The sequence below is a fragment of the Buceros rhinoceros genome, unplaced genomic scaffold (genome assembly GCF_000710305.1).
Source record: "Buceros rhinoceros silvestris isolate BGI_N320 unplaced genomic scaffold, ASM71030v1 scaffold25740, whole genome shotgun sequence".
NCBI lineage: Eukaryota > Metazoa > Chordata > Aves > Bucerotiformes > Bucerotidae > Buceros > Buceros rhinoceros.
The window spans coordinates 38,344-49,129 of NW_010389408.1; the positions used below are offsets into that span (position 1 = coordinate 38,344).

The following is a 10,786-nucleotide window of genomic DNA, read 5'->3' on the forward strand; positions in this document are numbered from 1 at the left end:
GTTCAGCCCCTGGCGGGAAACACCGTGCCGGGAAAGCTGTCGGGGCATGGAGCCCCTCTGCAGGCAGCGTGAGCCCCAAGGACCTGCCTGTCCTGCTCCCGGGGCCCCACCGTCAGCTCTGCCACTCCGTCTCCTTGGTGCAGGCGGAGTCATTAACGTTCACAGTCGTGCAGCCCCCTCGGCACGGCCTGATCGAACGCACCAGCAACGGGCAGCGTTACCACCCAGCCACCACCTTCACGATGGACGACATCTACCAGAACCGCGTCAGCTACGCTCACGATGGCAGCAGCTCGCTGAAGGATCGCTTCGCTTTCACCATGTCCGATGGGACCAACCCCTTCTTCATCATGCAGGACGGAGGGAAGCAGGTAGGGGGAGGAGGAAGGAGGGGACGGAGACCTCCTGTAGCTCATGGCAAGCTGGCAATACGGGGGATGAGGCTCTGCCTCCCAAAGCAACAGCCGCCTCTGGGAACTTCTGTCAGGTTGTGACAGCAGCACCGCAGCGCTTCAAGGTGGACATTCTCTCTGTGGACGACGGGACACCCCGGGTCGTCACCAACCTGGGGTTGCAGTGGCTGGAGCACGCGGATGGCAAGGTAACTGCGGTTCGGATCAGGTTGTTTCTCAGGCTGTTCCCAGAGAAGGAGAACATCCTGACCCTTCAGCACTGTGATTCTTGTGCTAGAGAACATCCTTCAGCTCTTCCCTCACGGGGCTCTGTCTGACAGCGGGATGGTTGGGCTGGTTGGATGAACAATCCGTCAGACTGGCACTGCTGGATCTCCAGAGATTTACTCCCGCGCTTTGGCTTTAATCCAGGCGACCAATCTCATCACGAAGAAGGAATTACTGACGACAGATCCTGACACAGATGCCAAACAGCTCCTCTACGAGATAACAGCTGGTCCCAGAAATGGTTATGTGGAGAACAAGCTGAAACCAGGGACAGCCGTGACCACCTTTACGCAGGGTATGGAGCTGGGCTGCTCCTCTTCCTCCAGCTGCTTCTGTCTGGGGGGCGGCGCAGGGGGGAAGGTGGGAGGTGAGGAGGCAAGGGACAGACCTCAAAGGCCTGGCAGAAACCAGAACTGAACCTCGCTGCAGCACACGCAGGTTCTCCAGACTTGCAGGAGCTGGAGATGAGACTCAGGACAGTGCAGAGGAGTGGAGATACTGCACCTGGATCTAATGGCAAGGTCTGGTGGATCTTTAGCCAGCGGCGCAGGGTCAGCACCGTGTGGAAGGTTCACTCTAGCAGGAGGGGGAGGGGAGGGTGGAACTGCTGAAATACGTGCTGCCCAAACTCATATTTCTTGCACTTCATCAAAGCTACTTTAAATTTACCTTATTTTGGAGTAGGAGCCACGGTGGATAAAGACTAGGCACGGGAATGTCTTGTCAGAGCTTGTAGGCTGCCTTCTAGCACAGGCAAGACCAAGGCAGTTAGAAGAGCAGCTGCAGCAGCATGAAGGGTGTGGGGAGACCCCGATCGCTGCACGTCCCCACGCTGCTCGTCTGTAAAACTGCCTGGGTCGGCTCACTGGGCACCTCCTCCCGGCAGAGGATGTGAACCAGGGCCTCATTCGCTACGTGCTGCGTGAGGAGAAGGTTCAGGAGACCACGGACAGCTTTCAGTTCCTGGTGAAGGACAGCAAACCCAATGTGGTCAGTGGTAACATCTTCCATGTGCAGTGGTCTCTGCTCAGCTTCACACACCCCAGGTAAATGGCTTGGGGCACCTGCTGGGTTAAACCACGGGGCAGGACTGCCCAGGTCCCTGACTATGAATGTCCCTCAGATTTTCCTTGGAGACCACAGTCAGCGTGTGTCTGTGGTGCGCAGGGTTGGCGTGAACACGTGGGGTTTGCTCCCCAGCCTCTGAGTTGTGTCTGCTTGGTACGTGTGCAGCTATAACGTCCAGGAGAGCGCCGGCTCTGTGAGCGTCACCGTGAGGCGGGTTGGGAACCTCAACCAGTACGCCATCGTCAGCGTGTGTCTGTGGTGCGCAGGGTTGGCGTGAACACGTGGGGTTTGCTCCCCAGCCTCTGAGTTGTGTCTGCTTGGTACGTGTGCAGCTATAACGTCCAGGAGAGCGCCGGCTCTGTGAGCGTCACCGTGAGGCGGGTGGGGAACCTCAACCAGTACGCCATCGTCTTGTGCCGCACTGAGCAGGGAACGGCCACCTCCAGCTCCGGCTCACGGCCCGGAGAGCAGGACTACGTGGAGTACGCGGGGCAGGTAGGTGGGGGACACGGGGACAGGGGAGGTCTGACCACACACGTGCCATCAAGCCTGGGTGAAAGACCTGATAAAACCACAAAGGAGAGTATTTCCTTTCTAAAACCCTGTGGTTCATTTGCTTGCAGAAGAGGGTCTTTCAGACCCCCGTCCAAGGAGAGCAGCCCACTTGCTGTCTTCCAGGTGCAGTTTGAGGAGCGGGAGGACACCAAGGCCTGCACCATCGTCATTAACGATGACGATGTCTTTGAGAGCACGGAGAGCTTCACTGTGGAGCTCAGCATGCCGGCCTACGCTCTGCTGGGGAGCGTCACCCGGGCCACGGTCACCATCACGGACCCAGAGGACGAGCCCACGCTGCAGTTCGACAGGAAGACGTACCACGTCAGCGAGAGCGATGGTTTCCTCTCTGCTCCTGTGGAAAGGAAAGGTGGGTCGAGCCGGGCAGAACGACTTGCCGGGCTCTGTGGCACAGGGGGGACAGGGTTCTGTGGACACTCTGGAGGGTGGGACGTACAGGGTCCAAACCCGCATGACCTGGGGCGCTCTGGAGCCTGTGGCCAGCGGCGAACTGGGGACAGAGAGAAGTGAAGCAGCTGTGGGCAGGCTGAAGGATGTGTGGCGGTTCTTTCAGGCTCCTCACCCTCTTTTCTGAATGCCGCTTTGTTATTCAAGTGAAAGGTGTCGCCACCGAAGAGAGCACAAGTGTTTCCATAGAGCTGCAGGTTCTTTCTGTTGTGTCTCAGGGGACACCAGCAGCACCGTGTCTGCCGTCTGCTACACCGTCCCCAAATCGGCCAAGGGAAGCAGCCCTTACGCGCTGGAATCTGGCTCTGACTTCAAGTCCCGGGGGATGGCAGAGGACAGCCGCGTTGTTTTTGGTCCCAGCGTCACGGTGACGACGTGCGACGTCACGCTGATCGACGACAGCGAATACGAAGGAGAAGAGGAGTTTGAGATCGTGTTGGCCGACGCCTCGGATAACGCGCGCATCGGCAGCCGGGCTTCAGCCAGCATCTTCATTGGTGGTCCCAACGACGCCTCCACGGTGTTCCTGGGGAACGCCACCTTCACCGTCAGCGAGGCTGCAGGTGAGGAGTGGCAGGGGGCTGCTCCGCACCGCGTTGAGGTGCTCACCGTGAGGGCATGTTTTCACCGGCAGAGGTTTAGGGCAGAGCAGCAGAATTGTGGAAGATCTGCAGGGGGTTTCTGTTCCTCCCTCTGCCCCCGAGGGGAAGGCCGGGGAGATGTGCTCTGCGATAGCCCGTGCTGGGTGCAGGAGCAGCGGTGGAGGGAAAGGAGTGGGTCTGTGGTGTGCGGCAGCTTTCCCACCTTGGTTCTCTCCCATGTGCAACCGGTGATGCAGGAACCATTGAGATCCCAGTCCTGCGGCAGGGACCCGATCTCTCGACCCCCGTCTCGGTTTGGTGCGCCACTCGGACGTCCGACCCGCCGTCTGCCAGCCCGGGAGTCGATTACGTCCCCAGCTCCAGAAAAATAGAGTTCAGGCCAGGCAGGACAGAGGAGGTGAGGAGCGGCTTTGACATAACGACTTCACATCAGACACCCAGCTGCGAGTGCTAGGAGCGAGGAAAGCTTTGTGCCTCCAAAAGCAGGACTTCTGCTTTCCTCCTAGTTGTGCACACTGACCATCCTGGACGATGCGCAGTACCCGGTGATCGAAGGGCTGGAGACGTTTGTTGTTTATCTCAGCTCACCCCACGGAGCTGAGCTGACGAAGCCGTTCCAGGCGGTCGTGGCCATTAATGACATCTTCCAAGATGGTACGTTACCCACAGCCGCTCGACCCAGTCCACCCCAGCCTAGTCCTTAACGCTTCCCTGCTCCAAGTTGGAGAGCTAGTTGATTCTAGGCTGGATTTGGCCCATTTTCCTGGGATCCTCCCGGTCCATTTGTCTGCCCCGTTTCTTCCTGCGTTTCACTGTCCACAGGAGCTTGGGGTTTCACTCTGTGGCCGTCAGGCTCCGTGAAGGGCCTATGTGCCTCCACTCACCCTTGTCTCTCCCTGGAGGTGGAGCTTCGATGCTGCTTGACTCTTTTCCTCACCTCCTGCAGTACCGAGCATGCAGTTCACCAAGGATACGTACACGGTGAAGGAGAAGGAGGGGACTCTGCACATCCCCATCTTCCGCACCGGGGACCTGAGCTACGAGTCCTCAGTCAGGTGCTACACCCAGAGCCAGACAGCAGAGGTCATGGAGGACTTTGCGGAGAGGAGAAATGCAGAGGAGTCTCGCATCACTTTCTTGAAGGGGGAGAAGGTGAGTCGAACCTGGCTTACGGGGAGGGTGAAGAACCATTGACGGGAGAGGTTCGGGTCTCCTCAACTCCCTGTTGTCACCGGGAGGTGACAGAGGCTGTCCAGGCTTGTTTCATTGCTGCTTAAAGTCACAGATTCTCCTGGTCCTGGGTATTTGACGTGACTCAAGGGGGAGGTTGTTGCGTGGTGGAACTGGTTTAGCTTGTGGAATGCAAATCCTCTGGGTCAGTAGGACTCGGGACTGTTGTAGAAGGTTGCTGTCGGTGTGTGGAAGTAGATGTCTTCACTGCTCTATCTCGTCATGTAGCTGTGTGGTTTGTCCACACCGAAGTAGCAGCTGTGGAAATAGAAGAGTTTTTTGCAGGACTGGCAGTACTCGGACATTAAACCCTGGAGAGCGAAGTGCCGTGTGGCCTCTGCGTGGCTCCATCGGGTTTATGAGGGTTTGCTCTTTCCTCCTGCTTTCCTGCAGGTGAAGAACTGCAGCGTTTCCATCAGTGATGACTCTGCCTTCGAACCAGAAGAGCAGTTCCAGGTCTATCTGGGCAGCCCGCTTGGAAACCACTGGAGTGGAGCTCGGATTGGGAAGATGGACGTGGCCACCGTAACCGTCACCAACGATGAAGACGGTAAGCGAGGACTCTCAGCAGGGATGTGGCTGTAGTAGATAGAGTCTGAAAGAAGCTGAGCTGAGCTTAAATTCCACTGGGGTGAAAACCTAGAGGGTTTGTCTTCACTGCGCTTTCTTTAGCACCCACCATTGAGTTCGAAGAAGCCGCCTACCAAGTACGGGAGCCGCCGGGCCCGGAGGGCGTTGCTGTGTTAAATATCAAGGTGGTGCGGAGAGGGGACCAGAACAGGACCTCCAGAGTGCGCTGCAGCACCCGCGATGGCTCGGCTCAGGCCGGAGTGGATTACTACCCCAAGAGCCGGATGCTCAAGTTCAGCCCAGGTAAAGGCAAGCCCGGAGCTCGTCACTGAGGAGACCGTAAACGCCTCGGGAGGCACCAGGATGGTTGAGACCGTCACGGTGTGACTCCTCTGGGCTGCAGCCGTGCTCTCTGCTGTGGCTGTTGTTTGCACAGCGTGATTTGGTGATGCGAAGGGGCTGAGCTCTCAAATGAAGGGTGATTGGAGCAGATCTACCGCCTGAGCGGTCGGGTCAGTTGTTCTGCGTGTGGAGCGGACTCCTGCGTGGACGGGGCTGAACAATTAGTAGCAATGAGCAGAAATAAAATGTGCAGCGCGTGTTTTATCATAACGTTCCAGTGCTCACAGCCCAGACCCGCTGTGCTGGTTTGTTCACAGAGTCAGAGCGGTAACCAAGGATGGATCGAGTGCTGTTTCTCTCACCTTTCCTCTCACAGGCGTGAACCACATCATGTTTAAGGTGGAGATCATGTCCAACGAAGACCGGGAGTGGCACGAGTCCTTTTCTCTGGTGCTGGGCCCGGATGATCCGGTGGAAGCTGTCCTTGGGGATACCAGCACCGCGATCGTGACGATTTTGGATCAGGAGGCACCAGGGAGCCTGATCCTACCAGCACCTCCCGTGGTAAGTTGCCCGTTGCAGTGGATGTGGGTTCGTATCCTTCAAGGATGGACCGAAAGGCCCAGGGGGGTTTCTGGGATGACAGGGCGGGCTGTGTGGGAAGGATTGTCTTTGCCACCCCTCCCCTCAGCCCCAGGGGAATGCTGCCCTCCTGCATCCACACAGGTCGTCACTCTGGCCGATTACGACCGGGTGGAAGAAGCGACCAAGGAGGGTGCCAAGAAATCCCCTTCCCCCGGCTTCCCGCTCGTCTGCGTCACCCCCTGCGACCCCCACTTCCCCAAGCACACCGTCATGAGGGAGCGCTGCAGCGAGGCTGGCATCAACCAGTCCTCCATACAGTTCAGCTGGGAGGTCGCCACCCCCACGGACGGGAACGGAGCCAGGTCGCCTTTCGAAACCATCACCGACAACACGCCCTTCACCAGCGTCAACCACAAGGTGCGTGTCCGGGTGCCGGCAGGGCGAAGCTGCGAGGTGGTTTTGGTGGGCAGCGCGCGCAGAGATCAAAACCTGAAGTCTCCTGGGGTTTGGGGATTGGCCTGAGACATGTGGGTGCTTCTGTGGGGCTCCCAAAAACGTAGCGCCGTTCTTCACCGGTCACCGCTTGCGTTAACGCGGGAAGTAGCTGTGAACGCTCCGACTCTGCGGTAAGTCCCTGGTGGCAGTAGACGGATGGAGCCTGGCGCAGCTCGGCCTCCCTCTTCCCTTCCCTTCGGTGTCTGGGCAGAGTTTGGGAGCTGTAAAGCTCCTGACACACTCAGCGTAGGTGACAAAGGCCAAGCAGACTCTGGCAAGCTGCTGGTTTGGGTTTGCACGTGCCTCACCTCTGGGCTGCCTCAAAACACCGGGACACAGCGGTTTTGCCACAGGTCGCAACTCCGGCGTCTTTGACGGCGTCCCGCCCTCCTCCTCATTCCCTGCAGGTGCTGGACAGCATTTACTTCAGCCGGCGGTTCCACGTGCGCTGCGTGGCCAAGGCTGTGGACAAGGCTGGCCACGTCGGGACCCCCCTGAGGAGCAACGTGGTGACCATAGGCACGGACAGCGCCATCTGTCACACGCCGGTGGTGGCAGGGACAGCCCGAGGCTTCCAGGCGCAGTCGTTCATTGCCACCCTGAAGTACTTGGATGTCAAGCACAAGGAGCATCCCAACAGGTATGAGCCTGGTCCTTCAGCGGGACCCAGAAGGGGTCAAGAGGAGAAGGTGTGTCTGAAGCCACATGCCCCCCGTGCAGGGTGCCCTTCGACCAGAGTAGGGTGCTCAGGGCAGTGCTTCCGCTCTCTGCCTTGACCCAGGGGTGCCCTTCCCCTCAGGAAGGGGTTGGTGGCTCAGCTGAAGGGACAGATGTGGGGATGGAACCAACCCCCAGGCTGCCCCTGCCTGTGCTGTGCTGTCGTGGGGTGACGCGAGGGGCTCCCCCGCCTGCCGCCGCCGCTGTTAGCTGCTGTCTCACGGCGCTCTTCCTTCCAGAATCCACATCTCGGTGCAGATTCCCCATCAGGACGGTATGCTGCCCCTCATCTCCACCCTGCCACTGCACAACCTCCACTTCCTTCTCTCTGAGTCCATCTACAGGCACCAGCACGTCTGCTCAAACCTGGTGGCCGTCAGGGATCTCCGGGGCATCTCGGGTAATCCTCAAAGCCAGCCTTTGCCTGCGGAAGGCGCGGTGGGGAGAGGCGCCTGAGTCACTGAGATCGCCCCTGGGGCAACAAGAAGCAGCGGAAGCCAATTCTCCGCTGAAGTAAATGCGGGAGCTGAGGGAGGGAGGCGGTTTGTGGCGCTGACGCTCGGGTGGTTCATGAGTTTGGGCTTTGGGGTTCTTCCCCCGTTCCTGTGACATCCTCCTCTGTGCAGACCAGGGCTGTTCAGCGGAGCTCTGGGATAACGAAGGGAGAGGAGCCCGTTGAGTCCCTGATGTCATTAAAGCCGCCGCCGGGATTTGGGCATGAAAATGGGGCCTCACGCTCTGCAATCTGGGGTCATCAGTGTCCCGCTGTCTCTTCACCCCAGAGGCCGGGTTTCTGGAGGAAGTGACCTATGACAGCATCGTCCTGGGCCCTGGCTACGACCGCCCTTACCAGTTCGACCCCACCGTGAGGGAGCCCAAGACCATCCAGCTCTACAAGCACCTCAACCTGAAGAGCTGCATCTGGACTTTCGACGCTTACTACGACATGACGGAGTTAATCGACGTCTGCGGGGGCTCGGTCACCGCCGACTTCCAGGTGAGACGCCCCGTCTAAAACTCTTCCACCGGACCCAGAGCTGAGGCAAAGCTCCACTCTGTGGTCGCGTATACGGCTTTTCCCCGCTGTTTACCTTTGAGAAAGGCACTGTCGTGGTGGAGGTTTTATTCTCTGGATCTTCAGAGCGCCGGTGAAATACTCTCTTGAAACGTGAAGGGCACTCTGTGTCTCACTGCCCTCTCCTGGCGAGAATTGCGTATTCCTCATTTTGTCCCCGTTTTCAGAGCAGAACGTGAATGCAGCGGGTGCTCTGAGCCTCTCCTTGGCGGGTGTGTGACCACCCCTTCGGGGTTTCACTCACAGGTACGCGACTCTGCTCAGTCCTTCCTAACGGTCCACGTCCCCCTCTACGTGTCCTACATCTACGTGACGGCGCCCAGGGGTTGGGCGTCTCTGGAGCATCACACGGAGATGGAGTTCTCCTTTTTCTACGACACTGTTCTCTGGAGGACAGGTAGGTCGGGGGGACGCTGTCGCGGCTCCGAGGAGCAGACAGCAGGTTTGGCTCTGCCAGCGGTGACACCAAGTATTGTAGAGGAGGGACTCACAGAGTGCTGGAGGCCTGGGGCTCTCAGATGCTCCTGGAGCTCCCTGGGGCTGAGGGAGCCCACGTCCTCTGCGGGCTCCCCGGTGACTCTGCTCCTGCCGCAGGGATCCAGACGGACAGCGTCCTCTCGGCCCGGCTGCAGATCATCCGGATCTACATCCGCGAGGACGGCCGGCTGGTCATCGAGTTCAAGACGCAGGCCAAGTTCAGAGGTGAGGTGGTCCCGAGAGAGGGAGAAGCCAGCGCGCAGATACAGATCCGTTCTGAACGCCCGGGGGGCAGGACAAACCCCTCTGTGCCGTGCGGGCTCTCCCCGTGCTCCGCCTCACCTCTCGCCTCCTTGTCGCCACCCCAGGGCTTTTCGTGATGGAGCACCACAGCCTGCCAGACGTCAGATCTTTCCTGATGACCCCCGACCACCTGGGAGGGATCGAGTTTGACCTGCAGCTGCTGTGGAGCGCTCAGACTTTCGACTCGCCCTACCAGCTCTGGAGAGCCACCAGCTCCTATAACAGGTGAGGGCCGCGGGGCAGCCGCCTTCGCAGCGTCCCGCAGCACAACAACGTTCTTCCGAAGCGTGTTGTTAACAGTTTCCAAGCCAGGAGGCAGCCTGGATGCCCTCCCAGCCATAGCGTGGAGCACGCAGGAGCGGCCGTGCGCAAGGGCTCTGGGCTGGAGCACGCGAGGAGTGGTTCTTGTGACGTCAGGGCTGACAGCGCTGCTCTGCCGCTTGTGTGAGCAGAGGTTTCGCTTGGTGACTGCAGCGTCTCCTGTCTCCTCCCAGGAAGGACTACTCTGGGGAGTACACCATCTTCCTAATCCCCTGCACCGTGCAGCCCACGCAGCCCTGGACAGAGCCCGGAGACAAGCCCCTGCCCTGCACGGCTCACGCTCCGGAGCGGTAAGGACCCCCCATCGCAGCCCGCTGGGGTTGTTCCTGTGCTCCCAGCAGGCGTGTGGGACACGACAGCAGCGTCCCACAGGGGAGGGGAGGGGACGGGAGGGCCCTGCCTTTCCTCTAGGAGACCGGGGACTCCCAGGACAGGGGCTGGCCTGGGCTGCCAGACGTCTCAAAGCCCACGTAAGCCTTCGGTTGTCCGCAGACAGCAGGAAACTCAAACCTGTCGGGAGGAGGCTTCAGCTGGCGGCGCAGAGCCCTGCTCCGTGACTGGAAAAGAGCGCGACAAGTTGTTGGGGGTTGAGAACCGCCGCAGTACGGGCTGCTGGAGGGAGGGAGGGTCAAGCAGACTGTGGACCGTCGGAAGCATCCAGACTAAACCCCTCCTCTCGCCCTGCCTGTCCCAACTCTAGGTTTTTGATCCCGATCGCCTTCCAGCAGACGAACCGCCCCGTTCCCGTCGTCTACTCCCTGAACACAGAGTTCCAGCTCTGCAACAACGAGAAGGTGTTTCTGCTGGACCCCACCAAATCCGAGCTGTCCCTGACAGAGATGGATTACAAAGGGGCTTTCTCAAAGGGTAGGGTTGAGCCTCTTCTCCTTCCCCTTCTGCTCGTACCTGACGTTTCTGTCTGCGCAGTTTCCGTCCCTCTGAAAGAGGAGAGTAAAACCCCAGTTTGGCTTCGCTTCTTTTACAATCTTTGGCCCTGCAACAGCACGACAAGACCCGACTGTGCTCTGGCCCGCTCTGCCCGCCCAAACCCAGACCCTTCAAAGCCCAGAGCCACGTGTCGTTCGGTGAATCCGGCTCTAACGATGGGTCTCTTGTCAGACTGGAGGATTTAACCTGCCTGTTTCTTCTCCCAACCTCCTCAGGGCAAATCCTGTTCGGCCGCGTGCTCTGGCACCCCGAGCAAAACCTGAACGCCGCTTACAAGCTGCAGCTGGAGAAGGTCTACCTGTGCACGGGCAAGGACGGCTACGTGCCCTTCTTCGACCCGACGGGCACCG

At 59.3% G+C, this 10,786-nt stretch overlaps 1 protein-coding gene across 1 annotated transcript in view; it reads left to right on the forward strand.

Moving 5' to 3' along the window:
* FRAS1 (Fraser extracellular matrix complex subunit 1) overlaps positions 1-10,780 on the forward strand; it is a gene marked incomplete at both ends in the record, with an annotated part of 49,120 nt that extends 38,340 nt beyond the window's left edge. The window contains 23 exons of the mRNA XM_010134267.1: positions 144-371; positions 488-601; positions 825-975; positions 1,567-1,726; positions 2,081-2,243; positions 2,427-2,673; positions 2,990-3,334; positions 3,610-3,770; positions 3,880-4,027; positions 4,320-4,525; positions 4,997-5,153; positions 5,276-5,476; positions 5,892-6,079; positions 6,242-6,517; positions 7,003-7,235; positions 7,552-7,712; positions 8,095-8,309; positions 8,634-8,784; positions 8,982-9,089; positions 9,233-9,392; positions 9,662-9,778; positions 10,189-10,355; positions 10,652-10,780. Coding sequence (XP_010132569.1) covers positions 144-371; positions 488-601; positions 825-975; positions 1,567-1,726; positions 2,081-2,243; positions 2,427-2,673; positions 2,990-3,334; positions 3,610-3,770; positions 3,880-4,027; positions 4,320-4,525; positions 4,997-5,153; positions 5,276-5,476; positions 5,892-6,079; positions 6,242-6,517; positions 7,003-7,235; positions 7,552-7,712; positions 8,095-8,309; positions 8,634-8,784; positions 8,982-9,089; positions 9,233-9,392; positions 9,662-9,778; positions 10,189-10,355; positions 10,652-10,780 — 4,186 coding nt within the window. The remainder of the gene's footprint in view (positions 1-143; positions 372-487; positions 602-824; positions 976-1,566; positions 1,727-2,080; positions 2,244-2,426; positions 2,674-2,989; positions 3,335-3,609; positions 3,771-3,879; positions 4,028-4,319; positions 4,526-4,996; positions 5,154-5,275; positions 5,477-5,891; positions 6,080-6,241; positions 6,518-7,002; positions 7,236-7,551; positions 7,713-8,094; positions 8,310-8,633; positions 8,785-8,981; positions 9,090-9,232; positions 9,393-9,661; positions 9,779-10,188; positions 10,356-10,651) is intronic.
* Positions 10,781-10,786: the final 6 nt, after the last annotated feature.